Source organism: Calliopsis andreniformis, unplaced genomic scaffold (genome assembly GCF_051401765.1).
Source record: "Calliopsis andreniformis isolate RMS-2024a unplaced genomic scaffold, iyCalAndr_principal scaffold0022, whole genome shotgun sequence".
Lineage (NCBI taxonomy): Eukaryota > Metazoa > Arthropoda > Insecta > Hymenoptera > Andrenidae > Calliopsis > Calliopsis andreniformis.
The window spans coordinates 3,825,725-3,853,002 of NW_027480432.1; the positions used below are offsets into that span (position 1 = coordinate 3,825,725).

Sequence of the window (27,278 nt, forward strand, 5' to 3'; positions counted from 1 at the left end):
GCGTTGTCAATTGTTTTATTTCTTTACTTTTATGGATGCAGTAGCTGGTGCATGGTAGAACATTTTAAGCATTGAGAGCAGCAGTGGACTAACTCTATCATTCTTAAAAATTGGAAATAGGTAATCTAAGCCCATAGGGTTTCCAAGATTATAGCTAAAATAAATTAATGCCACTTGTTATCGTGACAAAATTCTTGCTTGATGCTTAACTATTTTATATTTAAAATAAACATAAATATATTTCTTCTGCAGAGTTAATCGACCTGGCAAATGAGTGGGTCATTTGTCAAACTGTAGAGAGAATTTGTCGCAGTAGAAGGTGTCTGTCGGACTTTAAACGAGGATGGAAGAAGGAGAAGAGAGAAAGTTTCTTCTGGCTTAACCCTGTTACAGGGGTAACAGTACACCCAGTGCTAGGCGAAAGGTCGACAATAAAAACTAGACTTTCGGCTCGTAAATTTTCGAAAACTGTGACCCGGTATCCTGCAAACGTGCAAGCAAAATCTGTCGATTGGAGTAATTCCGAGGTTCACCTTTTCCTGTCCCAAATAACGGGTTCCCATTGCGTTTTCAAGCAGTTTTCGAATTGTGGGCCAACCAGGGAATCTCAAGCCTCGACGACTCGTTTCGACGTGTGCTCCAAATCGTCCACTCCTAAGGCAATCATCGCTAACACTGTTTACATATTTTTTATTTCCATAAGTGGATCGAGTATAATGTTGATAAGGATGGTAATTGGATAACACAGACACGACCGTCCAGGCAGATACGGTTCAAATTGTCTTTTCCTTCGCTGATTGGCGTCTCGTAAACTGTTGCGGTTTTTTTCTTAAAGCTCGAATAGCGAAATCCAATTATCCTCGAGCGAAGGACCACGTGGATGGTGGCACAATAAAAATAATCGTACCTTCCTCGAAACGGTTGCACTTAGACCTGCGATCTTTTGTCTCCTACCTCGCAGTGGGCTGCTTCGAACCCTCTTAATTAGACAGCGTTTTAACTCTATGCAGCAGGCACTGCATTTGAAAATTTCGAAATTTATGTATCTAAGCCAGACATTTTAAAGACAGTATATGGATTTCTTACAGATTTACTCGTCTGGGTGTCTATTTTTCGTCCGAGCGTCTTATAGACGTAATTTGGACATACTGATTTCTAACTTCGAACGCTTCAAAGACATCTCTTGGACATTTTTCGGACTTCATTGGACATTACGACGTTTCTAAGACACCTCTGTGCTATACTAGAAATATCCCAATACCCTCAAGCCTTCATTGCACTCGAATCCTTCCTAACTCTCGAATCAAATCATCGAATTCTACCACCCCTTGAGACCCACATTTACATATCAATCAAACCACCCAATCTGAATCACAATTCAAAAATTCCAAGATGAACACCTTCTCAGCAACCTAAAACATTCAAAGTCTACTCTACCTTCCATGGCAAAGTGGATTAATTATTTTTGAAAAGAACGTAATATGGAACTGCCGAGGAAAAGTTTAGCACGCAGCTGCATGGCGGGCGGGGCCCAAGTGAAAGAAAGGATTATAGAACAATGACGGGGATGCAATTAAGGTTCGTTAAATGTAGAGCATATCCGTGGCTGAGGTAGGTAAGCTAGGTGGTCAGGGCCCAGGGATCGTACCGCTTCAGAAATCTAGAACGTGGTTAAAAGCTAATCGCGTTATTTATTGCCGACGTCGATTGCCGAACTGGTTCATTCGTTCAATGTATACGCGCGTCCACTTCGTGTTATATTTATGGCAGAGCGAGAAAACGGTGCGCGTACAACAGAGGTAGAACAATGAGCCCAGTCCCAGTCGCAAAGGGGTATAAAAGCTTCGGTTCTGACTTCTCGCGACAACGCCCGGAGTATAATTATTTATTGCGTTTTCCGCTGAGTACCTAAGCCCCCATAAATGGCGCGCTACAGGCTGCCCTGGAAAAAGGCAAAAATTGGGTTAAATGGACGAGGCCTCTCGAAGTTTATCCATAGACTGCAGATATTTATACAAATTCTTGTTACCATGCACACAATTAGAAAAGTGGCAGTTCAGAATTTCTATCGCCTACCCTCCTCTTAGAAATATTATAACGCGTAGATATTCAATTTTCTTTATTTTGCTCTCTGTAGCTTCGTAGAAAGGAAGGTAAGAGCATAGAGGCGAGTAGCTTTTTGTGAGACAGCAAAACAAGGTCGAAAGGGTTACAAGAAACGGGGGAACAGTTAGAAATTCGTACACTCTTTTCGAATTTTTTCCTCTTCCTGTCCCTGTTAAGAGTTTAACTGTAAAAGCGTCGTAAACACGGAGAGAAAACGGTTCCGTTCGCTGGGGAAAGGAGATTAGAAGGAAAGGGTTAAAGGGTGGGGATTTTTTGATGCGACCTTTATGGCTTCCAGATTTTTTCCTCCCCCCGTCTGGCGAGGAAAGGGTTAAAGGACCATTTGCTATAACCCTCTACCTGTTGGCCAAGGCGTTCGGTTCGAGGACACACTTTGCATGTCGTTTCTCGCAAAATCTGGCGATCGTCAGACTTTACGATTTCGTAGCTTTCTTCATCCCCCTTTTTCTATCTCTTCCTTCGTCTCGAAGACAAAATGCTTGGAAAATAGGAGGCTCGTAAGTTTTTCTATCTTCCGTAATTTCGGAACTGCCGTCAATCCAGGCCACTGTTAATGGAACTTCTCGAATGTTTCTCGAGAGTAGGGAAAGGGTGCGATCTGTCCGCGAAGAGAGAAAGCAGACCGCTTCCGACAGGAAAAAGAAAAGGGGTGCGCACGCGTATCGACGCCTTTTCGGTTTCTTTCCTCGTACAGAAATCGCCGACGCTAATTAGAGGTTCTTCAGTATTTTTAAACTCCCTACTTTGGCTCAACAACACTCCTGCTAATTCTAACAAGTTAACAGGCTGGGAAAACGAGAGACTCTTGGCTATTGGCAGGCTGCTTATCGGCTACAAAATGTAGATTATTTCTCTATTTTTGTGTGATTACTAAAACCTGGTACAATTCAGGACAGGAATCGATCGAAACCACTCGGAAAGTCTCTTAAATTAACTCTGAACTACTAATTACTTATTTATATCTATTTCCCTTCACTTATTATTCATGTACGAACAAAGAACAATTGATTTTGATTTTTTATTTGCCAGTTTTATGTTAATAATAACGCAGTATAACGAAACAGCAGTCTCACAAACCGCTAATAATGATTTCCTAAGTTCTAATAGGGGTAGTATGTAAGAATAAAAAAATTGAGCCAGAAAAGTCAATCAAAATTCTTGTAAAACCTTTTCCAATGCAAAAATTCAGCTAGAAAAGTCAAAATAAAAATCAGAGTTATACGTGAAAATGCCGAGGAGTAAAAATGCGCTCCAGGAAAGGGTTACCAGTCAAAATCCCTTTAAATCCAAAATCTCAATCAAAAGAATCACTCAAAGCTCCCTGGAACCCCCTCAAACCCAAAACTTCAGTCAGAAAAATCAAAATAAAAACCAAAATTCTATATAAAAATAGCGACGAATAAAACCTCGTCGAGGGAAATGTGTTACCAATCAAAACCCCTTTAAATCCAGAACCTCAGACAGAAGAATCAATCAAAATTCACGAAAATGCCCCTAAAGTCAAAAAACTTCAGCCAAAAAAAAAGAAATCAGAATAAAAAGCAGAATTCTACATAAAAATGGCGAGGAACGAAGCCTTTCCGAAGGAAAGGGTTGAAGAACGGTAACCCCCGACGAGCGTCCCGACGCTGTCACCACAGCAGCGAAGAGTGGGAGCAGGGGTCTGCAAAAAGGGCAGAAAGCGTAGAATTGGCAGGCGCTGGTAGGGTGACGGGTAGGGGTTACTCAAAAACCTCTATGAGCCCGTGGCACGGCGCGGCTCCGATTGGACAATCGGCCCTGGCCGACTGGAGAGGGTAGCTGCCCCCTCGGCACGATCCACAAATAAGCCGGTATTCCACTTTGGGACCTAAGACGTCGTCAGTCGACCTCGGGCATTCACACGGATCTCGAGTCGGGGTCGAGGTATCGTGTTCACTTGTCGCGCGCAGTACTTCACCGTTTACGTTACCACTCGTTATCTCGTCGATCGATTGTTACGCAACCGTCAGTGTGATTAGCAGTTCCTGATCGAGTGTCACTGTGCGATACGGCAGCCGAGGACGGAGCCAGAGGAAGCTGGATTCTCCGAATACGAGGTTCGTCACCAGAGATGTGTTACTGCGCCTAAGTGGACTCTGTCGATAAGAATCACACGTGATAGTGCGTCTGGACGGATTGCAGAGGAAGGATCGAGGGGGATTTAATTGAGGAAACTTCGGTGCTCGTTCAGGGAGGCGCTTGCTCGACCTTCTAAATAATCGTGCGGTTTTTTGCGCCGTTCAGTTGTCTTCCGACACAGATTGTCGTTTCGATTCTCAGTGGACCGGTTCATTCTCTGGCGACGCCGATTTTGAGTTACTTTACCGAGAATTGTTGGCCCTCGCGGCGAGGTGATTCGCGCGGTGGAATAGGCCGTTGTTTAGCTACGCGTGTTTCGAAAAGTGTCGGTACAATGATATTGCGTGTCGGGCGAAACAAACACGAAGAAAATTCAATATGTCGCCCGCAACGAGAGCGCTGGGAAAACAATTGTATCATGGATGCACGTGAATTTGCCTGTAAATAGTTTTTCGCTCCAATTCGTCGGCTTTTTCTCAATCCTATCGCTACGGAATACTGCTCGCGATCTCGAGCGCTCCGCCATGACGTGGCCATCGGCCGACGGGGATTCGCGGTCGCTGCTCTTCAATCTCATTATAATTATAATTAATAATACTCGATAGATTTGGAGCTAGAGTACTTGCCTATATTTCTGTGCCTTCAGATTAAATGCAGTTATAAAAACAGAACTTTTACACATAAACTGAGGAATTTTCTTTTTTATTCAAGCTTACTTATTAACATGTACGATTAAAAAAGAAGTGTTACAATTTGACTAAAAAACTTTTTTTAAATGGTTTCAAAATGAAGGCATGGAAATATGGACAAGTACTATTCACGTGCCATGAGAAGTTTTCTGGAAAGCATTATCTCTTGTCCATTCTTGGGAACTTTTCATGGGATATATAGTAACTCAGGTCTCAGAAATAAACGTCAAAATTTGCATTGAAAATATTCTATTAAGAGTAGGATTTTGAAGGGGATTTTTGGAGAAAATAAATTCGATGTTCTAGGATTGTACATTTTCATTTTTCATTTGCAATTTTTCCTGGCTAGTGGCTGTTCCCTCCAGAAACGATGGATAGAAGTTCAGGATACGTTCTACGTCCCTACTCTCGCCGGTTTTCTATTTACTGTTGTCATAGTGCTTGGGATTTCGAAAGCAGGCTTCCTTCGACCTTTGCCAAAATCTTTTTTCTCCCTCTTCGACCAGGCACGCGAAGGAGTTCGCTTTAATCGACTCGTAAACGTCCTTACTACGGAATGCGAGTGTTGCCGCGTCCTCGAAAGAATTTCGCGGCAGTAGGTCGGAGTTCTGGGAACTTTACAAGCTGGGAACTTATCGTGAAGCCTCTCTGGTAATTCGTATTCCATTTTACAGAAAGACAGTGTTCTATCTTCAATTAAATCCAAGTCTTTAAAATCAAAGTTCCATTTTCATTTGGTTTCGACAAATTTGCACGTGGTGGCGGGATAATTGCCGAAGATTCGCCAAGGCTCCCTCGTTCTTGCAAGGGTTGTTTGTTTTCGACCGAATCTGGGCTCAGGCTAAGCGCAGACCGAAAGAGACTTCGTCTTTGAATTTTATTTATGGCCGTCGTGTCTCGGGGTAAACGGACAATGAAACTTTAGCAGAAGTCAAAGGCGGAATCTCCCAAAACCCTGTCGACGGGGCCTCAGAATGTGCTCCACTTGAATAAATGAGCCAGACCTTAACCCTGGAACCGTTCGTTCCAGGCCTGCGACCAGGGAGCTCGCGAAACGCCCATCGATGGTCCGAAAACCGAAAGGGGAGACGAAATTTTCACGCATATTTGGTATTGGATTACGTTCCTCGATTCTCGACATTTGTTTAATTAGTTGACACCGCTGTTCAGTATTCGTGAAGTTGTAATTTAACAATGAAACCAATGAGCTGAAGAACTACAGATCTAAAGACTATATTTTGAGACATTTAACACCAAGGTATAATTCTATCTGAATCCCAGAGGCATAGTATATTAATTGTAAGTTCACTTGTTTTCCCTGTGACTCAATACACTGTTTCTTGATTATTTAAAAGTGGCTAATTTTAGATTTGTACTACTGTTTTTCTTTAGATGACTTAATACATTTTGGTTCTGCAGTCCAGATACAGTTTTTAGAATATTTAAAAATGGTTAATTTAGGAGTCGTGCTGTTCTTCAATCGGTTCAATGAATTCCAAAAGAAATCGGGAGGTTCGTCTCGAGCAACGATCGAGTGGTAAAGGCAAACGCTTCCTTGAATAGAAAGTACGGTCCTCGGTCGAAACAATTTCCACTATTTGTTGCCCTGGTTGAATAAATTAGCCAGGTCATTGGTACGCCGGAAGGATTTGTTCTTATGCGCGTTCAAGGGGAAAGGACGTCGAGGGCAGCAGGCAAACATTGTCGAGTAATTTTACTGGGAATTCGCTTTAGAAACGTGCTACATTACCTTCGAACCCAGGCGTGGGCTATTTACCGCGGCCCTGTACCTTTCTTCGTGGAAATTCGCACAATTCCCAACCCTTTCCACCCTCAGTGTGGGGCGCATTGATTGAGAGCGATGGGGCTTTCACCTGTTTCTTTATTCCGGTCGAATCTGCCTGACACATTCATTTTTTACTCTCCTCTAGGCTGCGTTATAATTGGACTGCGAATTTTCATGCAAATTTATATTTTCATAAATCTGACTGAAGCAATGGAACTTAAATACGGGCCTTGTTCATTCTTGATATTTTATATATGATTGCAAATTATGGGGTCGTAACATAAATAAGGTCGGTCATATTCGACACTCTTTATTTATTTACAATGTACAGATTTAGGTTCAATTAATATTATGCATAATTTCTATTATTATTTGTGACAGTTTCTCATTTTAAAAGTAATTGGTTAATATCATCAATAAAATATATTTTCATATACGCAGCTGTACTTATTTATGTTACAGTCCAATATTTTGCAAACTTATATTTCTCACAAATGCATAAGAATCCGCGGTCCATAATTTCTAATTAATGATTTAGTTTTCAAACATTTCCGAGTGTCATTATTTTGAAATAGAATTTTTCTGACAGGAGATAATAATTTTTGTTTATTTAATTCGACAGAGTGACAAGATGAGAGGGAACTGGGACACGGCGGAGCCTTTGGTACACGCGCCGAATCAGCAACGGCAACAACAGCAACAAACCATTGTCGAAGAGCAACGCCATCCCCTCCATTCGCCAACCACGCCCGCTTGGGGTATCGCCGATAGAATCGTGGTGAGTAATCGCTTCAACCCCCCTCCGATCGAATCTCCTCTCTCTCTTTTAACTTATTCACCCTCTCGATCCCTTTACAACCATCGCTCCGACCACCCTCGCTTTCCCTTCCCGTTTTTTCATCCCCCGTCCAGCCTCTTCCATCCCCATCCACCATCGACAAAATGTCGCTCCTCTTTATTTCAATGGACCGAGGATTCTTTACGTCCGCTATCTCTTTCCTCGGATTATCGATACTCTCCTTTCGGGGCCATTTACGCAGCATCCCCTATCTGTTTCATAATTCAAGGAACCAAGAGAGCTCGAAGAGACACGATCCCAAGAAATTAGGAATCTATCGTAACATGTTTTCTTTTTCTTTTCTAGAAGGAAGAGCCCACAGAGGACAAGAACAACGACTCAGGGGTGTCGCCAGATCACTATACTAGCAACTCTGCCTCACCGAGGAGCAGGCGATCCTCGTCCACGGCGAATTGCAGCCTGTCGCCGGGCAGCGCGACCTCGCAAGACTCCAACAATATGCAGTGCACTGCGTTCGATTACAGTCCTCAGGGGATGTACAAAAGTTGCGGCTCGCCCCTCGAGTACGCGCAGCATCACACGATAGGCGAGCACCAGTCGGAGCAGGCGATGGACGTGGTTTCCAGCACAGTGAAGCCTGCTGGCGGCGACGCTGAACTCGTACAGGACGCCTTGCAGTGCCCTATTTGCGCCTTCAGTGCGGTAAATAGGTACAGTGCAGCTTTTTTTCGTTTTATAGTAGGATAATATTAGGGATAGGGAAGTCAGGGGACGTCAGGAAACTGGGTCAGGATGGGTCAGGATGGGTCAGAGAAATTGGGGTAGAAATTGGAAGAAATTGCAGAGGGAAATGCATTACTTGCTTTTTTATGAATGCATCGGTGCAGGTGCAATATGCAACTTGTTCTTTGAATGGTATTCGCGATTTTTCTTGTCTGTTCTGCTGTTTCTTTTTTAACCCTTTAAAACATGGTGGGATATTTTTTATGTTACCATGAAAAATTAAAATTATTTGAAGCACTCTAATAATTTCCTAATAATTAGAATAAACCTACTTTGCTAAATTTTACAGGGTCTTTTTATTTTCTAAAATTCCATGCTTCAAAGAGCTAACTTTACTTGAAATAGTAGTACAGTCCAGCCTGGTTCCTAGACTGACCCTATTTATAACCAGAATGCAGGTTTTAATGCATTTAGAGTAAATTAAAAAAGATTGTATAGGAGTACAAAAAGTGGACTCTTTTATTCTTCATCTTCTTATTAGAACAATGTTTCTATGTTGCAGGTTAAAGTTCACCGAGCATCTAGCGACTCACTGCGCCACAAAATGCGACACACAGGACTTCGTGAAGACAGTGCTCGGTCAGCTATCCGGGCCAGGTGCTCTTCAGGACGAGAACCGCCTGTCACCGAACCAGGGCGAGCGTTCAGAGCAGGAGTCTGAAGAAGCAGACGAGCCAGGGCTGCGTGTCCCTCGCGTGAACTCCCAGGGCAAAGTGAAGACTTTCAGATGCAAGCAGTGCAACTTCGTGGCGATCACGAAGCTCGAGTTCTGGGAGCACAGTCGCAGCCACATCAAGGCTGAGAAGCTGCTGACCTGTCCAAAGTGTCCCTTCGTTACTGAATACAAGCACCACTTGGAGTATCACCTGAGGAATCACTTTGGCTCTAAGCCCTTCAAATGCGACAAATGCTCCTACTCCTGCGTGAACAAATCGATGCTGAACAGCCACCTGAAGTCACACTCGAACATCTATCAGTACAGGTGCGCGAACTGCTCGTACGCCACCAAGTACTGTCACTCGTTGAAGCTTCATCTGAGGAAGTACTCCCATCAGCCAGCGATGGTACTCAATGCAGATGGCTCGCCCAATCCACTGCCCATAATTGACGTCTATGGGACGAGGCGAGGACCTAAACAGAAGACAGTGAAGCAGGAGGACGCCAGCCAGAACAGCAGCCTCGCTAACAATAACCTACAGACGTCGTTGCCTTCGCCTCAGATGGTAGTGCCTCCTCAGATGTCTCCAGTGAGCCACTGCCTGCCCATGAACCCCATGAATGGCATGACTTCTGTGAATGGTCTCAACGGGGTCATTCAGAATCAGCCCATCATGGCGTTCCCATACAACCAAATATTCGCCACGTTCCCCATAACCCACTTCCCAGTCAACGACGACAACAGCGTGGAGAAGCAGCTGGACAGGTTTAAATCGAACGCTCTAATGGACTACATGAAGGCCATCGACGTTGAGAAATTCAAGGACGACTCGCCCCAGGACCTAGCAGTCAGGTGTCTAGCCATGAACACTGTTGCAAATAATATTTACAATGGGTTGCCTAGCAGCGAGTCTCCAAAAACGATGGACATGTCCCCGCCCCCTTTGGAGAACCTAAGCCACTCTATGGACTCGAGAGCTGCTCCCTTGGACCTCAGCAAGCCTGATACCAACAGCAACATCCAGAAAGTGACGAATTCCCCGAGGGCGACAGGAACCAGCAGACGCAAGGGCAGAGCAGTGAAGCTGGACCGCAGGGTCATGGAAGAGGACACTGACGAGGAGCTCCAACACTCTCGCGACGAGCAGCAGGACTTGGAGTCCTCTGTCGCGAGCCCTGAGACGAAGCCTGTCAGCGAGCGTAACTTGGGCAACGAGTTCAGCTGCCAGTACTGCGACATCGCCTTTGGAAACGTGGTGATGTATACTGTTCACATGGGCTACCACGGCTACAAGAACCCCTACACGTGCAACATGTGTGGCCACGAGTGCACAGACAAAGTGTCCTTCTTCTTGCATATCGCTAGGTCGAAGCACTCGTAGCTGGACCAAGGACTATTCGGTGATCTTGGAACCAGGGGCTGTTCGATCCACAAGCGTAGAGGGATGGTCTGCGCTTGGACTTTGGCCTCTGCTCGAGCACGGGGTCGATTGTCGAGAGACGTCGACGTGGCCGCTCCGAGAGAGGATGGAATTCGAGCGATTTTACCGCTAGAATCCTAAGCAATACTCGCGGCGCGGATTAGGCTTTAAGGTAGCGAGGAATGTAAGTACCGAGTGAAGCTGCGTCGAGAGCGCAGGGGCGAGGATTCGAAGGAGCCCTTATGGAGTCTTTTGGATCCGCTGTTGACGAAGAATGGAATTTTTGCTAGAACTGTTGGGGAACGTTCTTGAGAAATGTTCTTCACTTTGCGTTCGGTCGACGGAACTCTGCAGACTCTCGAGGCGCAAGACTGCCACGATTACCTCAATCAACACATGTACAAATTAGGATGCTAGGTGTACGCATAGAGATTGGTACTATTATATATATTTTTTCATAGAGATAAAGATTCTTTATTTTACGTGATTTTCACGGGTTTGGAACGTCCAAGGAGATCTGCTTGGAACGAGAATCGAAGCTGTCGAGAGATTTTAATGCCTCGAAAGCTGAATGAAATAGTACTTTTTCACAGTTTTCTTTTTTTATAGAATTTTCTATATACGTGATAGAAGGGATAGAAACATTTTACTCAGCTAGAGGCTCGAGGTAGCTGCGTTTGTAGCAGGGACTTTTATATTGCTGAAGATTCTCGTTCTGGGAAGCCTGTAAAGTTAGTGATCGATAATTCTATTTAGGCTGTAAGTTTACACGTCAATTAAGGATGCTGATGTAAGATAGAAAAGTGACGCAGAAACGAGATATGAAGGAGTACGCGAGGCCAGATTTAGGGATCGCGGTTGGGGATCGAAGAGTTGAACTTTCGAATAGTTTCTCGATTCTAGTCAAATACCACCGCGTGTGAGTGCTGTGAGTTGTCGGTGGTCTCGGTGTGCAATCTAAAGAAAGTGTGACGGGAAGGCTGGCTGTTGCGTGTGGCGTCTGGAAGCACCAAATCGGAATCTTTGTTCTGAGTGCTCCGCATTCCGACACTTTCGAGGAGGACAGTTCGAATAGAATCGCGAATATTCATGAACTTCCGCGAAGTATTCTCAAAAAGTCGAATTCTCATAGATTTGGGACCCTTAACTCATCTCCAGTTGATCCGACTAACGTTTCCCTATTTTTTTTTTCTTTTTTTTTCTCATTTTTTTTTTCTTACTTTTGATAGAAGTTGATTTTTAGTTTTCTCACTACAGTGAATTTCATTTTACAGGACAGTGTTTTAGTTGTCACGCGTTTTCTGTTTTTTACATTCCCCCCCTCACGTTCTTTTACATCGCTCACGTTTCATTTTCATTTTTACTCTTTCATTTTGTTCCTTCTTATACGTGACGAAGACGCCTAGTTCATTCGACGAATCGTTTAACGCCGATCGCAGGTCTTATTTAGATTTACCGTTTCGAGTTCTTTTAGCAAGGACCACTTTTTAAGAGACCCAACGAGAGCGGTTGATTTTTCATTAGCCTTCGTTTTCTATTAGGTGTAAAGGAAACGTTTTGTTGGCATGGAGAGAAATGCGACTATACAGAGTATATATAGATAACTATATTTTTTTATACAAGAGATTCTATTCTATCAGGAGAAACACATAGAGACTTTTCGTATATGGAGGTCCATTCTTTTTTGTTCATTTCATTCTGTTTCTTTTTTCTTTTGTTTTTTTTTCCCTCTGAGAAGACGAGCTTTTTTCGTTGAACGATTTCTGTACGAGTTGCTCATCGATAAAGAACTTAATGTACACGTTCGTATCGAGGATAGTGTATTTTGAAGACTGAAAAGAAAAAGTCTGAGAGTTTGATTAATAAGCACATGTTAGTTTGTCTGGTCGTGCTCGTAGCGCAATACGAAATCATTTCTTTATTTCATTTCTGTTTTCTTTCTTTTTTTCATTCGCAGCCATTTTCGTTCTTGGATGAAACCCACATTGGCCCATTTTGGTTTTCAATTGTACAAAAAGGAAAAAAATATATAGATATTGCGGACGAGGCGCGCACGTAGCTGTTTTGTATCGTTTATTACGATATATGCGTTCGTTCTTAAGTATGCTTTCGACGATCGTGCGAATCGACCAAAAAACAAGGTTCCTAATTAGTGAGTAGTTTAATTTAAGTACTATAATGTTTCGACATTCCTTCTTGCATTATGTATGTAATCGCAAAATACATAAGTTATTTATCTAACTTGGTTTTAACTACCTTTCACTATCTAACATTAAGAAATTTCGCGGCACAGTAGATTCACATTATTCCAAATTCCCCTAAACTCTAAAATATTAGATATAGAAGCTCATTCCCTTTCCACATGCGCAAGCTTCAGTAATCATATCGCAGCGATTAATAATTGACATATTCACCCCACAAGTTCTTGGTTAATTAATTTCTCCAGTTAGTTCTTTAAAACCAAGTGAATGAGATTACTCAAAGCAATAAAAAGTTAATAATGCCCTTCGAGGAAGAGAAGACTGTCTGGACCCCAGACCTCGTCGGTCCCATTTTCAAAAAATACAGTTTCGGTCTAAGGGAGGTTAGTCACCCCTCTAGTTCTTTCTCCCTTCTCCTTCACCAGCTATAAAAACCCTCATTCAGGTACTGAACGCCCATCGAAACGACAAGTGTACCAGAACGATGGCGACCTTCGTCCCTGACGAGTTGATATACGAAACAGACCTGACCAGGAAGAACTTCCGGAAGTTCTTCGCGGTGATGGGACTAATAGATGTCTCACGACTGTTCAGTCTCTACGAAAAGTACATGAGTGCAGAAAACGGTGGTAGTCACGCTCTGATCCATATACTCAACGAGTATCTAAGTCTCATTGTTCAAGAAGTGTACACTACTGAAGGCGATATACTGAAATTTTCTAGTACGTCTTCTTTACATCCAACAAATTGAAATAAAATTAAGAAATTGGAATTAAGCACTGCTGTCTGGCAGGGGAGGGACTGTTAGTGGCCTGGAAGTTGGAGAAAAATGATTTCATCGCCACGATGGTATATAACGTGATTTTATGTGGGCAACGAATGCAAGAGTTCGTTGCGTTAGTGAAGAATCAGGACTCCCCTCCTCCTAAAGGTATAGTGTTTAGTATTTAGAGTTTCTCTTGGTCAGCAGTTGTGAACTGATGTCGAATTTCACAGTGGATATCGCAGTGGCAGCAGGTGAGGTGATTTTCTCTGTCATCGGCGACGAAAATGTGAGACACTTCGTGGTTGGGGGTAAGCCTCTCGAGGAGCTGAAATATGCGAGGAGGGCTTGTCTGCCTGGAGATCTAGTGCTAGCTTCTAGTGCTTGGGACCACTGTGCGCCCTCACAGTACGAGTATGTCATCAAGGATTCGAGAAACGTGAAGGTAAGTCTCTTTTACTGCTTCTGTACAAATCCCAAGTTCAAGCTGCTCTCTGTAACTTGATAAATTTTTTTCGGGACTGTTTTTACAGTAGATTTTAAGTCTGAAGCTTCCCCTTTCCAATGAGACCTTGAAAATTGATCTACGATTTTTTTTCGCCGAGTTATCGCACTTTGAATGAAAAGTGAGACTCGGGCTTCAGGATAGCGCAATGATCTATAGATCGAAAAACTTGTCTATCTTTGAGCTGCTGTAACTCCGTCAAAAAAAATCGTAGGAGGATAAGCCTGGACTCATTTTTAAGGGCAAAGCCTCTACTTTCTCATCTCTGAATTGAATTTCTTCGAAAAAATTTCTTGATTCCATGACGCGCCGAGAGAAAGAGGGTGATTTTTCGCTAAATGTTTTCCAACTTCAGAGGACTGCCAGGAACTTGATAAATTTTTTTGAGGGATGTTTCTACAGTAGAATACAGATCTGAAGTCTCTTCTTCCGAACGAGACCTTAAAAATTGATCTACGATTTTTTTTCGCCGAGTTATCGCACTTTGAACAAAAAGTGTGATTCTGGCCTCAGAATGCCACAGTGATCCAGAGATCGAAGTAGTTGTCAATCTTTGAGCTGCTGTAACTTCGCGAAAAAAAATCGTACGGAGGTGAGCCTGGACTCATTTTTAAGGGCAAAGCCTCTACTTTCACATTCCTGAATTGAATTTCTTCGAAAAAATTTCTTGACTCCATGACGCGCCGAGAGAAAGAGGGTGATTTTTCGGTGAATGTTTTCCAACTTCAGAGGACTGCCAGGAACTTGATAAATTTTTTTGAGAATTGTTTCTCCAGTATACTTCAAATTTGAAGTCTCCCCTTTCGAACGAGACCTTAAAAATTGATCTACGATTTTTTTTCGCCGAGTTATCGCAATTTGAACAAAAAGTGTGACTCTGGCCTCAGAATGCCACAGTGATCCAGAGATCGAAGAAGTTGTCAATCTTTGAGCTGCTGTAACTTCGCGAAAAAAAATCGTAGGGAGGTGAGCCTGGACTCATTTTAAAGTGCCAAGCCTCTACTTTCACATTCCTGAATTGAATTTCTTCGAAAAAATTTCTTGACTCCATGACGCGCCGAGAGAAAGAGGGTGATTTTTCGGTGAATGTTTTCCAACTTCAGAGGACTGCCAGGAACTTGATAAATTTTTTTGAGAATTGTTTCTCCAGTATACTTCAAATTTGAAGTCTCCCCTTTCGAACGAGACCTTAAAAATTGATCTACGATTTTTTTTCGCCGAGTTATCGCAATTTGAACAAAAAGTGTGACTCTGGCCTCAGAATGCCACAGTGATCCAGAGATCGAAGAAGTTGTCAATCTTTGAGCTGCTGTAACTTCGCGAAAAAAAATCGTAGGGAGGTGAGCCTGGACTCATTTTTAAGGGCAAAGCCTCTACTTTCACATTCCTGAATTGAATTTCTTCGAAAAAATTTCTTGACTCCATGACGCGCCGAGAGAAAGAGGGTGATTTTTCGATGAATGTTTTCCAACTTCAGAGGACTGCCAGGAACTTGATAAATTTTTTTGAGGGTTGCTTCTCCAGTATACTTCAAATTTGAAGTCTCACCTTTCGAACGAGACCTTAAAAATTGATCTACGATTTTTTTTCGCCGAGTTATCGCAATTTGAACAAAAAGTGTGACTCTGGCCTCAGAATGCCACAGTGATCCAGAGATCGAAGAAGTTGTCAATCTTTGAGCTGCTGTAACTTCGCGAAAAAAAATCGTAGGGAGGTGAGCCTGGACTCATTTTAAAGTGCAAAGCCTCTACTTTCTCACCCCTGAATTGAATTTTCTCAAAAACACTTCTATATCCAAATACAAGTGGTGAAAGTGGAGGTGGCTTTTTTCTCCAAAAATTTTCCCTACAAGACCTCCCTAACAAATAAATTCTCCTTATTTATTGACAGATCATAAAAGTCCTCGGACCGCCTCGGGAATCCACGGACCTAGGCGAATCGGATCGGCCTCTGGACTCCTCATCAGAGCGCAGCGAAAGCATAACCAGAGCATCCATGGACTCGAGAGCTGATGCATCAACGGTGTCAGATTTCTCATCGTTCTCCACTGAGGACGTACAGTCATTCCACGGTGAGCGTTTCCATCGAGTTAGCGCGACGTCATCGTCGAGACGCAGGATTAACGCAGATGGACGCTTCTCGCAGCAAGAGTCTCTCTGATCGAGGCGCTGAAGCGGGATCTTGGATCGTTCTTGAAGACTTACATGTTGAAGCCAGTCCTGAAGCAGGTAGATTTCCTCGATTCCTATTGAGTATAGAAGAACTCCTTCATAGGACTTTTTATTCACAGTGTTTCTTTTCCAGGCGCTGGAGGAGGAATCCTTGGAGTACCTCACAGAAGTGAAACGCGTCACAGTTTTATCTATCAACGTCATTCCATCCAAGTGCAGTATTTATGAGCTAATCTCACTGGTCGATGAAATGTTTAAGCTCCTGCTGAAGTACTGTCTCTGATTTTTGGTTTGAGAGTTGATGGAGAAGTTGAATCCTTTCATATTTTGCAGTATAATTGAGAAATACCATGGATGCATTGAGATAATCAATTTATATGAATCGGATATTATGTTCCGTATTGTGTACGGAGTTAGGGAATATAATGAGAAGGGTCCTGAGAACACCTCGCAGGATGCAATCCTGAGTGGATTGGAAATATTGAAGGAATTGAAGAGCATCATGGGAGTCAAGATGGTTTTTATTGGTGTCTCCACTGGTAAGTTTCATACTCCTCTGTATTCTACTGAACTTTAGAAGCTCTAGAAATTGTTTATCTTTAGGAATGGTCTTCTGTGGAGTCATTGGTCACGCTGCTAGGAGGCAGTACATGATTCTTGGTATTCCAGTTGACAAAGCCACTTCCTTAATGTTAATTTCGTTCGAAAAGGTTTGTCTGACATTTTACTTAGCATATCACTGAAAATCTGGAAACTAATCTCTCAAAATTTGTTTATAGATATCCTGCGATTATGACACTGTTTTACTCAGCTGTTTGGCCAAAGAGAAATTCCGTTCTCGAGGTATAAGAACACTGTCGACATTTGGGAAGGCTCAAGTGTATGAACTCTTAGACACTGATACGTAAGTACTGTGTAGAAAATTAGTATCAGAAACGTTCTATAAAAGTGATTCTCTTCAGGAGATTAGAAGGGTCTTCGAATCTCGATTACTCATATCCCATCCTCGACAGATTCCAAGATTTGGAATATTTTAAGGATATCTTGGACGACATTGGCGTGACTGGACGAATTTATTCAGGGATGCTGATCGAGGTCTAGTCTTCAATTCTGTTTCTGAGGGTCAAACTGACCCAAGTCCTTTTTTATTTTTCAGGATAGCAAAGAAGCAAATGACTATACATCTCTTAATATACACAGTATTTGAAACAGTTTGTATTTTATTCTATTAAATCTCTTTCACTCAAGTAGATTCATATTAGTTTAACCTGGACTTGGGTTAGTCTGGCTCTCAGACACAGAGTTTCTCTTTAATTCAGTAGACCCCTTCCTAAATAAGTTTCTAATTTATCTATTTATTAGTGATTAATGTGATCTATATATTGAAGGGTGCTGAGAGGTCAGGCAAATCTAGGCTCCTCGACGCCTTCGTCACAGTCGTGCGAAACAGACAGTTAAAACTAGTCAAGCTCTCTCTCCACGAGTCCTACGCAGAGAAATCTTATGCAGTTCTCTACCACATCTTTCTTCAGGTACGTTTTCAGCTCTCTCTTAAACTTCTTCAAAAATAATCTCCATCCTGCAGCTTTTCGATGCAGTGGATTGCACCTCAGTGCACTCTCGCGAGAAGGTTCTACTAAAGGAGCTGGCTAATATTCTACCTCCCGAGGATTTTTGCTACCTGAACACTATAATGAGAGTCCAATTTCCTCTTTCGAAGAACTATTGCGAGGACAATGATTGGCATCGACATACGAGGATGATCAAAATTTTTAATTTGATACTAAACTCAGTGGGTGACTATGAGGGAGTATTACAAAGGTATTCTGTATGGATAAAGTGACTCTGTTTTGAGAACAGGTGGTTGGCTGTGTTTGCATCCTACTGGACGACGTGCAGCACATGGACCTGTTGTCTTGGCAGTTCCTGTCCTCTGTTCTGAGTAACAAGAACGCAGTGCTAGTTCTGACGCTGACGGAGCCAGTCTCCTGGGACAATTTATCGCAAGTGGAAGCAGGGATCTGCCAAGACAAAAGGCTGATGCATCGATCGCTGCTGGGACTAAATGAAAAATATCTCGGGGCGTTTGCCTGCCAGTTCCTCAACGTGATCGCTATTCCAACTGGCCTGGAGAAGTGAGGAGAGCCTGATCTTTAATTAGGTAGCTGTTTGATATCGTTGAATTGTCTAGGATTCTTCAGAAGAGCAGCAAGAATTCCATCAGCTGGTGTGAAGCCTTTCTGATGTCTGCTTTGCAAATCAATGCTCTGGATTTTGTCATAATCAAGCCTGAGGAAGTGATACACTATGACCTTGTCTTTCCTGATGGTTCGTATATAGCGAAGTTACCGAGGGACCTGACCCCTGAAGAAGTGGCTCCTCCTCTGCATTGGACGCGGATGACCACGTTGAATGTCTCTGTGCTTTCCAGGATGCCGATTGGTTTCATTGAAATTAATCGAGATGTTATAGGTAGTACACACTTCATAGATTTATAAGTGAGGAGTTTTTATAGAGGGTTTGTTAAGGTTTGTTAATTAATTAGGCCTGAGGATCGATATCTACAATAGAATGAATTCTTATGAGCAAGATTTTATTAAGTGTGCTTCAGTCATGGGATCTATCTTTTCAAGAAATATTCTCGAAGCTGTGTTGACCAACTCTGCCCCATTATACACTGCTAAAGGTGAATATTGATGTATTTATTTTAATATTATATTCTAACAGTGATTCGTGAGGCGCAAGGAAAAAAGTACCTTCTCTTTCTCGGACTGCAACCGAGTAGAGAATGATTTTCATAAAAATTCAACTCAGAGGAGAAAAAGTAGAGGCTTTGCCCTTTAAAATGAGTCTAGGCTCATCCTCCTACGATTTTTTTTGACGAAGTTACAGCAGCTCAAAGATTGACAACTTTTTCGATCTCTGGATCATAGCGCCATTCTGAGGCTAGAGTCACACTTTTTGTTCAAAGTGCGATAACTCGGCGAAAAAAAATCGTAGACCAATTTTTAAGGTCTTGTTCGAAAGAAGAGACTTCAGATTTGATGTCTACTGTAGAAACATCCCTCAAAAAAATGTATCAAGTTCCTGGCAGTCCTCTGAAGTTGGAAAACATTTAGCGAAAAATCACCCTCTTTCTCTCAGCGCGTCGTGGAGTCACGAAATTTTTTTGAACAAATTCAATTCAGGGATGTGAAAGTAGAGGCTTTGCCCTTAAAAATGAGTCCAGGCTCACCTCCGTACGATTTTTTTTCGCGAAGTTACAGCAGCTCAAAAATGGACAATTTCTTGACCCAAAATCAATGATCCTAGCTGCAAAATATATAGTGTATAAGATTTTTTAGTATTTCTGCTAAACGAACTATATCTTCTTAGACACCTCAGCCTTCAGCCACTAATGTTACGTTCCACTATCTTTGTTGCCTCAGCCGTGTCAGAGATGATAAGACTGAGGATCCTGGAGTGCGGCATGTTCCAGCGAAAACAGTTCCACTCAGACGACACGATCTACTATCTCTTCAAACGTCGACAAACCTTCAGCAACATGTACCACTTGGCAACATGCGACTGTCAGCCATCCCGAATCTTCGCCTCGAGGATGCTGCCTCGCGAGGCTCACTGCAAGGTCCTCGAGTTCACTATAGCTTCCTATCGCACGCTCTTCTACGACATCCTCACCGAGCACGAGAGGAAGGACTACCACTCGAAAGCTGCGAACCTCTTCAAACGAGAGGCCCACAGGTGCAGCACCTGCGGGAAGAACAGCTTCATGACTGTCAGCCCCAAGGAAAATAGTAAACCTCTGGTAAGTGAACTCTTCTAGTTCTATGTTTTGAGAGATTCTCAACTATGCTTCTCTTTTGCGAGTACTAGGAGGAGCCCCCGTCCACGTCGCTGTCGAGTCCATCGCTGCAAAGAAGAGGGACTCTGATTCGACACGATTCTCTCGCCCCGAGGAAGAGCATCTTCAGAATAGATACTAACAATGACAAGAGGCGAGAAACTATTCGTAGGATCTCTATTCTGCCTGTCCATGTGGATAACGATGATGGTGAGATTCAAAGTACTTTAGATATCGATGGCTCAATGCACAAGCAAGGTGTTGTATGTCCACTTTTGGTCAAGAGAGATTTAAAATCTCAAACTACCAAAGGTGGACACGCAATGTCTGTGCATTAAGCCATCGATATACTCTAATTTTGTAACCAGTACTGTTATCTCTGCTAGATATGTCTGGCTCAGACATAAAAGAAGGAAGTGTCGCTACTGACATTCACAGGATGAGACGTGCCTCTGTGGTACCAGAGTCATTCACTAACGCCTCATTCGAGAGTCAAATGAAGCAACTAGGGTACCTGGATTATCGTAACTGTCGATGTATGGACGTGGTTAACTATGTCTACTGGCGGCTGCATCATCACATAGAGAACAGTAGTAAGCTTGTCTCATAAAACTGAGTATCTAGCACAGAAATTTCATCTGTCTTCCATAAAGCCATAGTGAGCTGAAATATTGATATTTCGATCTCAGATGTATGTTCCTAGCTGTACTCTTCTCAGAACAGCGAGCTTACATCGTGTTGCTTTCCAGACGACCCTGACGAGCTGGAGAAGTTCATGTTGGAGTACACAGCAGCTCTGATCGAGACAGCGCAGTCACTTCATGCAACCAGGTACCTCGTGAAATACACAACCACAACAGAGATCGCGAGAATCAGGGCAAACATTTTCGATGACAGTCCTGACTCGCTGATAGAAAAGGGAAAGTCGCTGATTTTAATGGGTAAGTATATTCCCTTAATTAAGTAGGTCCTTTATAAGCTAGATTTCAATGAAATCTAAACGAAAAAATAGCGAAAAATAAGAAAATAATATTCAGGGGATGCCTACTTCGCGAGTGGAAACTACTCGCAAGCGAGGAGGTTCTATACCGATGCAGTTGCTCTGCGCAGCATGCCTGTGCGCTCTAATAAAGCGATCTGCTATGATTCAATTAAGACGAAGTTGCGACATTTATTACTGGGCTTCCCTGACTTTAACTTGAATCGAAATTCTGGAGAACAGGCTACTCATAACTTGCATCTGTCGATTTACTTGCAACGACTGGCCACTATTCTGATGGTACTTGATGTTTCTCGTTTCTGGGGGATGGTTTGTTGAGTAAATACATTTCTTGGTGGGATTAGTTGCAGAATCTGTCGAAGAACGCGAAATTGACGGTGCTGCGAAGTCTACGAATCGCTTTCGAAAATGTTGGAGGGTTTCTGGAGAAGGGGAGGGTTTACTTGACTGCTGTGGAGATTTTTCGATACTTTGGGGACTTGGAGTTGATAGGGCCTTTAGAACAGCCTATGGTGTGGACTATAGAGAACAAAACGTCTTGGTACTGTGGGGAGGAGATGGTTGTGGTGGCGAAAGTGTATCGAACTATGTATTATACTAGGTAATAGTAAAAATAATATAATATTTTCATGGTAAAAGCTCACCAGTGAATCATTTGGCAATTTATTTTTTATTTAAAGAGTGCTGCAGGGTGAACTAAACGAGGCTATCGAAATTGGAAGCATGATGCTGAAGATATGCAATTGGTTGCATCTTGTGAATCTGAAGCTCAGTATGCTTCCTTCTTTGATCGAAATCATGGTAAACTTTTTATTCTTATGTTACACATCTATGCCTAGTGATAGTTTTTTAGAGGAATAATACTTTAGTTGTGGACCAAACACCTGCACGAGGCGGTCGACTTGCTCAAAGAGTTATATTTCCTATCTGATGAGGACATAGATCTCTCTGCCATTACTTGGTACTATGCCCTTTGTTTAGAGTTCCATCTGGATGCTGGAATGATTTTGGAGTCTTATGATGTTTGTCTTGAATTTCACGAGAAACTTACTGGTGAGATCACCTTCAAACTTATTCTTAAAAATTGAAAGATCACTTATCAGTCAACATGACTCTCTCGATCAGCTCATAAATCCACTTCCTGTGTTTTACGTGATCCTCAAAGCCTGTCGCGTTTAACCACTTGTCTAGGCATTTGGCAGCTGCGAATGTGAGTCTTTGAACTTTGCAACATATAATCTAATTATTATATTTTATTTGGCAAGATTATATGTTTGTAGGACCATCGCAATTACTGATATATACGTGCAGGATGTCGATATCTACGTCAGGGACATAAGACACTTCAATTTCGAGCAGATTTTCAATTGCATCAAAGTATGAACCTCGTCTCATTATTATTCAGTACCTATTTTCCTTGTACAAGTGGCTACATTGACTGCAGGGCCTCGAGTGTTACCTGCTGATACTGAAACGTCGAATCAATATAAGAAAGTCGAGTGATCTGTTCGATCGAGTGCAAAATGCGAACACTATCATTACTCAACTTCATCGGATGTATAACAAAGCGCCTTTCCTCAAGCCATTTCTCTATCTCTTGCAATCTTACATGAGTCTCCTTCGAGGTCGAAGGTCCCTGAGTGTCTACTACTTGCAAAAAGCAGAGAAGTGGGCCTCGGCGCAGAAGAACAAACTAATGTTGGCTTGGATCGAGCAGAATAAACGGGTGATTAACAATTCTGAAAATTTAGATTTTTGAAATTCTGGAGATTCGAAAATTTGAATATTTGAATATTTAAAAATTTGAATATTTAAAATCGCCTTATTGCTACAGACATGGAAAGAGGCCAACTATAACACAATGGCACAGTACTGGATCGAGAACGTGAACATGAAGGACACGATTCACTGGCAAGAGGTGCACAAATTCAGTGTGGAGACTTGGTCCACGATAATGTACCCCTTACCTGTTCCAGATTCGAACTTTTAAAGGAAGTCTTCATGAGAATCCTCAAGGTACAATTAAGATAAAAAGACAGTTACCTAGGAATTGTAGCGAAATATTTATTGATTAAAGGCGTATTACAGATTCAGGTTCTAAAAGGTATACACGACGATCCCCTCGTGTGCACGATACTTGGTCAAAGTGAACGTGTCCATTCTCTCGGCACGTTTCTCTCGTCCGCAAGGCGACCTCCGCGCGTTTAACCCTTAGGATCGATTTTAGGAAACCTCTCGCGACCGACGATTCCAGTTGCAAGTTGCGCGTCCACGATACAGTTACACTTTACAATTAATTAATTGGTCTATCGGTTTTGGCCGAGTACGCCAAGGACATGTACCAGCTTCGAGGCGAAGGAAGGATCAGCAAGGAGAAAAGAAGAAGAAGAAGAAGGAAAGAAGAGAGAAGGAAAGATAAGATACCCGTGATCGATCGATGCTTCGAGTTCTCGCGCGAAGGATCGATCGATCTTCCGCCAGTTCTCTGGAACGAAAAGGACATCGATTTCCGATTCTACCGTAACCCTAACGATGCTCGTTTTCGTTCACTATATCAATTTCGATCACCGACTAATCTCGATTCATTAAGAGATAATCCCTCGTTGAATAATTTGCTCGCTAATTAAAAACGCTTGCTCTGTAAACGCGAAGAATCGATCATATCGCGCGTCGAATACAATTTCCTTTCACCGGTGATTACATATGCGATCAATTAAGTTACGTTTCGATTATGTTAGCCGCTGATCGTCCCGATAGAACGTTAGCTTCTGGCGTACATTAATATAATATACGCTTGTCGAGAGCCCTCACGCAATTAACGTTCGATCTTTTCTTTCCGATCGGCGAGAATAACGCCTCGAAACGACAGCGCGCCTCTCGGAGCAAAGCTTGGCTTTTTTCGCCCTTGGAACCGAGGGACCAACCGTGTCGCGCGACTCGTTCGCTCGTCGCGAGGGAAAAGAGAAAGGGTGGCCGTGAATTACGAGTCGATTTCATTGGCGCACTCGGCCCAAATGAGAATGTCGGTGTCGTGGGGCTAGTGGAGCAGAGAAATGGAATTTTGATCGAATCGGTGTAGAAACGTTTCAGCTTGTCCGATGGCGCTTCTGTTCTCGGCTGGCTGGGCCTCGATCGCACGGAACCAACGACGGCCTCTCGCTCATTCGTGCGCGTCAACGTCGTTGTCGATGCGACTGCTGCGAATGCCAGTCTTGCCCGTCCAGGGGTAGATGTCTGGACACGCCTGGCAGGTCTTCATGTACCTTACACCGCTCTTGTGCCACAGGTTACAGACTTTCGGGTTGTTGCACTTCTTCGGTCGGTCCTGTGGGGGTTCAAATGCAGATTTTCTGAGAGGCTGCTTCAAATTTTAGGAGTTTTGAATGTTGAAGGTGTCGAGGTGTCAAGATTTCGAGATGTCGAGTTCTTAAAGCCTTTAGTCCTCAGGTTTTCAAGATCTGAAGGACTCAAGTCCTCAAGCCCTCAAGGTCTCAAGATCACAAGATTTCAAATTCTCGAGTTTTCGAGGTCTTGAGATCTGAAGCCCTCAAGCTTTCAGCAAGGACCAGCTTTGCCTCGTCTACTCACAGGGTAGTTGCATCCGAAGGGTTCGAATGTATGCAGCAGAGGCAGTGGCGTAGGATTCCTGACCCATTGCAACGCTTGCCAGTTGGTCACGATCCAAACATCATCCATGGCGACTATAGTATCTAAGAACGAGATGAAACCCTCCTTGTGATGAGGCTGGGTGAACCAGGCAGCGTGGTAGAAGAGCCCGAAAGGCGCCCTGCAAACGATTTGCCTCATTAGCAACTATCAACTCAACCACCACCTAACTTACACCCTCTAGAGTATCGACAGACCTGTTGGTAGTGTAATGTCTCTCAAAGTTCTTGATCAACATCTTGTAGACACCATCAGCAGTGGGTGGGTTGCTGCAGGCGTCTCCCATGGAGCATCTGCCACCGTTCAAGTCCTGCCACATCACCATAGGAACTTCCCAGAGTCCTGGATAGGACCTGGTGGGACAGGGAGGGATCATACAGTCGTGGAAGAGCTTGTAATCGAGGGTGTAGGGCCAGCTAGGGGGTCGATTCTCGTAGATTGGCATAGAGGAGTCGTAGGTGAAGTTGGTGTCCCACAGCATCTTGAACATGTTGTTTCCTCCCACCTGTTCATCGTATCAGGCCACATTTAGAACACAATCTTTTCTATTGATACTTCAATGCTTCTGGTTGAACATTACCGATAGGAAAGGAGCTCTCATTCCTCTGACATCCTCCAGCTTCACGCCTCCATAGGCGGAGAGGATTTCACGTTGTCCAGCCACTTCTCGCGCCCACTTTCGCTGAGAGAACTGCTCACCGAAACTGTGCCTGTTGCGAGGATTCATTTTCTGTTAATCACTCGATTCAGTAACGATCAGAGGGGCCAGAATCCAGGAAATTTGATACTATACTCGTTGTAATACGAGAGACTGTACAGAGAGAGTCCTCAAAATTGAAGCTAAATTGAGTTCTTGTGGACAGTAGGACAAGTGATAAAACTGAGAATTTTTTTCTTTATTAAAAAGTGTTCTATATGGCACATACAATAATTTTTTAATACAAAACAGAAAATTTCTACTCAATTTTAACACTCACACTGTTTTTTTACAAGAACACTTCAATTGTGAAATTTCTTTCTCGAGAAATCGAAGAAGCTGCCCCAGGAAACCAACGATTTTTCAACTTGCAGTACTCACAAGACCTAATCATCGAGTTGCAACAGTGACCATGCGAAACTTGCTTGCGCAACCGTCGATTTCTAAGAGCGTTGCACTTCGAGATCAGGCTTCATCAATTAATAACCAGTTCCTACATTCTGGCCCGCAGTTAAGAGCGCAAACAGCAAATCAAAGAAGCAGTATCTATAATCGTCCCTCAGAATCAAGCAAGTGTTAGTTGCTAATTGATGGGCGTAATGAGCGTGATGGACTATGATCCACAATTGGTGGTATAAGCGTCTCGGTTGCTCAATGTTAATGGAATAGTGATTAACGATCGGAGGTATAGAAGCATCGCGGTTCCTTGATCTCGATACCACATCTCCATACAAGGATAGACTCCAGGGTTTCTATCTTCTTCTTCTGTTTCAGTACTTACGAAACCGTGTGGGAGGCCATCTCGTGACCAGCAGCATAGAGATTTTGGACCTGGCTGTAGTCGGTCCATTCGTGGGAGACGTAGAAGGTGGCCGAGATGGGACAGCCGTTCGGGTTTTTTCGTCCCTTCTCGAAGAGGTCGGTGTAGAGACCCTTGTTCAGGTCGTTCACCGAGTCGTCGAACGTCAGTAGAACGATCTGCGGTATCTCCTCCGGCAGGTAGTCACCTGTTTGTCGGGATACGTGTCCGGATCGGGGGTGATGAAGAAGGGTGTGGAGGGGAGAACAGCGGAGACAGGGTTGGTGTTAACGAGTGTGGGTGTGTGTGCATGTCGCGTACAGTGTCGAATGATTTTCGATGGTCGTGTCGCGTGTGCCAGGCAGAGTGAACGAGAGGCAGAAAGAGCGAAGAGAGAGGGAAGAAGAGAAAAGTTGCGGTTAGCTCGCGTCATTAGTATACGCCACAGGTGCGGTACGAGGCTGGTGAAACCTGGCCCGTGTCATCGTTCATCTTCGATCGCGGGCTCGTTTCACCAGCCAACCGCCGCTGTTTCAATTTTATCGCGATCCCCGACGATCCTCTAATTGCGTGGGCCGAGCAGCGAACGGAAGCGGCGCAATTCGTTCCGGAACGACGAGCGGAACGGGACGAGCTCGAATGCACCTTGATGAAACGCGACATCGCGACGATAGCATCGATACTTTCTTCCAGGTGGTTCTCAGACGTTCTATTCACAGTGGAATTCTTCATTTCGAATTTTAATTTTAAATGAGATCGATCCTTCCGCTCGGAGGCTCGGGAAACTGTTCCGCTCATTTTTTCTTTGCGCTGCTTTCGTGGGGATTGGAGGATCGTTTGGAGATCGAAGCGATTACTGAGGTGGCGAGTGGAAGAAGTCTAATTGTAAGGTAGTGTTTTTTGGTTCTGGTAAAAGGGGGCTGGTTTTGTTATGAACTCTTCCATGTAGCTTTTCAAACTTTTATATGATTTGTGATATAGTCTACGAGATTTTGAGCCTTCTAGCAGCACTCTCCATCTGTAATTTAGGATACATTTAGACCAAGCCAGCAAATGCTCGACCATTCCTCACTTTAACAAGCTTCAAGTGACATGAGCATTCTCTCATCCCTTTCCCTATTTTATTCATGCCCAAGAAAATAATCAAATTTTACTAAATTACTAGAAGGAAGAACAGTCACTGGCTCAATACTGACCCAAATGCATCAATAGCATACTTCTTCCAATCGCCACGCAGATCCCTCAGAAAGGTATGTCCTCTCGAGGCGACAGC

General features: G+C 43.3%; 3 protein-coding genes across 3 annotated transcripts in view; 2 read left to right on the plus strand and 1 right to left on the minus strand.

Moving 5' to 3' along the window:
• Positions 1-7,333: 7,333 nt before the first annotated feature.
• On the plus strand, positions 7,334-10,323 carry Hb (hunchback). The gene is made up of 5 exons (XM_076390364.1): positions 7,334-7,480; positions 7,847-8,211; positions 8,244-8,489; positions 8,574-8,699; positions 8,766-10,323. Exons 1-5 carry the CDS (start codon positions 7,334-7,336, stop codon positions 10,321-10,323), a joined length of 2,442 nt encoding a protein of 813 aa, XP_076246479.1.
• Positions 10,324-16,393: 6,070 nt separating this feature from the next.
• Positions 16,394-23,091, plus strand: LOC143186659 (uncharacterized). Its single transcript, XM_076390365.1, has 30 exons — positions 16,394-16,541; positions 16,606-16,712; positions 16,782-16,906; positions 16,965-17,097; positions 17,159-17,201; positions 17,286-17,320; positions 17,391-17,534; positions 17,588-17,794; positions 17,863-18,137; positions 18,194-18,474; positions 18,548-18,688; positions 18,730-18,754; positions 18,817-18,826; positions 18,858-18,887; positions 18,974-19,105; positions 19,147-19,200; positions 19,263-19,330; positions 19,378-19,807; positions 19,876-20,155; positions 20,212-20,436; positions 20,593-20,784; positions 20,881-21,152; positions 21,194-21,444; positions 21,524-21,644; positions 21,713-21,896; positions 21,969-22,053; positions 22,124-22,220; positions 22,288-22,569; positions 22,678-22,859; positions 22,932-23,091. Exons 1-29 carry the CDS (start codon positions 16,394-16,396, stop codon positions 22,831-22,833), a joined length of 4,533 nt encoding a protein of 1,510 aa, XP_076246480.1. The 3' UTR covers positions 22,834-22,859; positions 22,932-23,091.
• An 899-nt stretch (positions 23,092-23,990) lies between these two features.
• Cda5 (Chitin deacetylase-like 5) overlaps positions 23,991-27,278 on the minus strand; it is a 40,447-nt gene continuing 37,159 nt past the window's right edge. Inside the window, exons 13-17 of the mRNA XM_076390968.1 lie at positions 25,988-26,213; positions 25,090-25,219; positions 24,707-25,014; positions 24,432-24,630; positions 23,991-24,168 (exon numbers count right to left, since the gene is read on the minus strand). Of these exons, the coding sequence (XP_076247083.1) occupies positions 24,004-24,168; positions 24,432-24,630; positions 24,707-25,014; positions 25,090-25,219; positions 25,988-26,213 (1,028 nt within the window). The 3' untranslated portion in view covers positions 23,991-24,003. The remainder of the gene's footprint in view (positions 24,169-24,431; positions 24,631-24,706; positions 25,015-25,089; positions 25,220-25,987; positions 26,214-27,278) is intronic.

Excerpts from the sequence above, each read along its gene's own strand:
- Hb (XM_076390364.1), top strand. The coding sequence starts at position 7,334 with ATGAGAGGGAACTGGGACACGGCGGAGCCTTTGGTACACGCGCCGAAT. Across the intron at positions 8,212-8,243 it reads GCCTTCAGTGCGGTAAATAG|GATAATATTAGGGATAGGGA; the intron begins GTACAGTGCAGC and ends GTTTTATAGTAG. Across the intron at positions 8,700-8,765 it reads CAGGTTTTAATGCATTTAGA|AACAATGTTTCTATGTTGCA; the intron begins GTAAATTAAAAA and ends TCTTCTTATTAG.
- LOC143186659 (XM_076390365.1), top strand. The coding sequence starts at position 16,394 with ATGTTCCGTATTGTGTACGGAGTTAGGGAATATAATGAGAAGGGTCCT. Across the intron at positions 16,907-16,964 it reads GAACTCTTAGACACTGATAC|GAGATTAGAAGGGTCTTCGA; the intron begins GTAAGTACTGTG and ends GATTCTCTTCAG. Across the intron at positions 17,202-17,285 it reads TACATCTCTTAATATACACA|TCTGGCTCTCAGACACAGAG; the intron begins GTATTTGAAACA and ends GACTTGGGTTAG.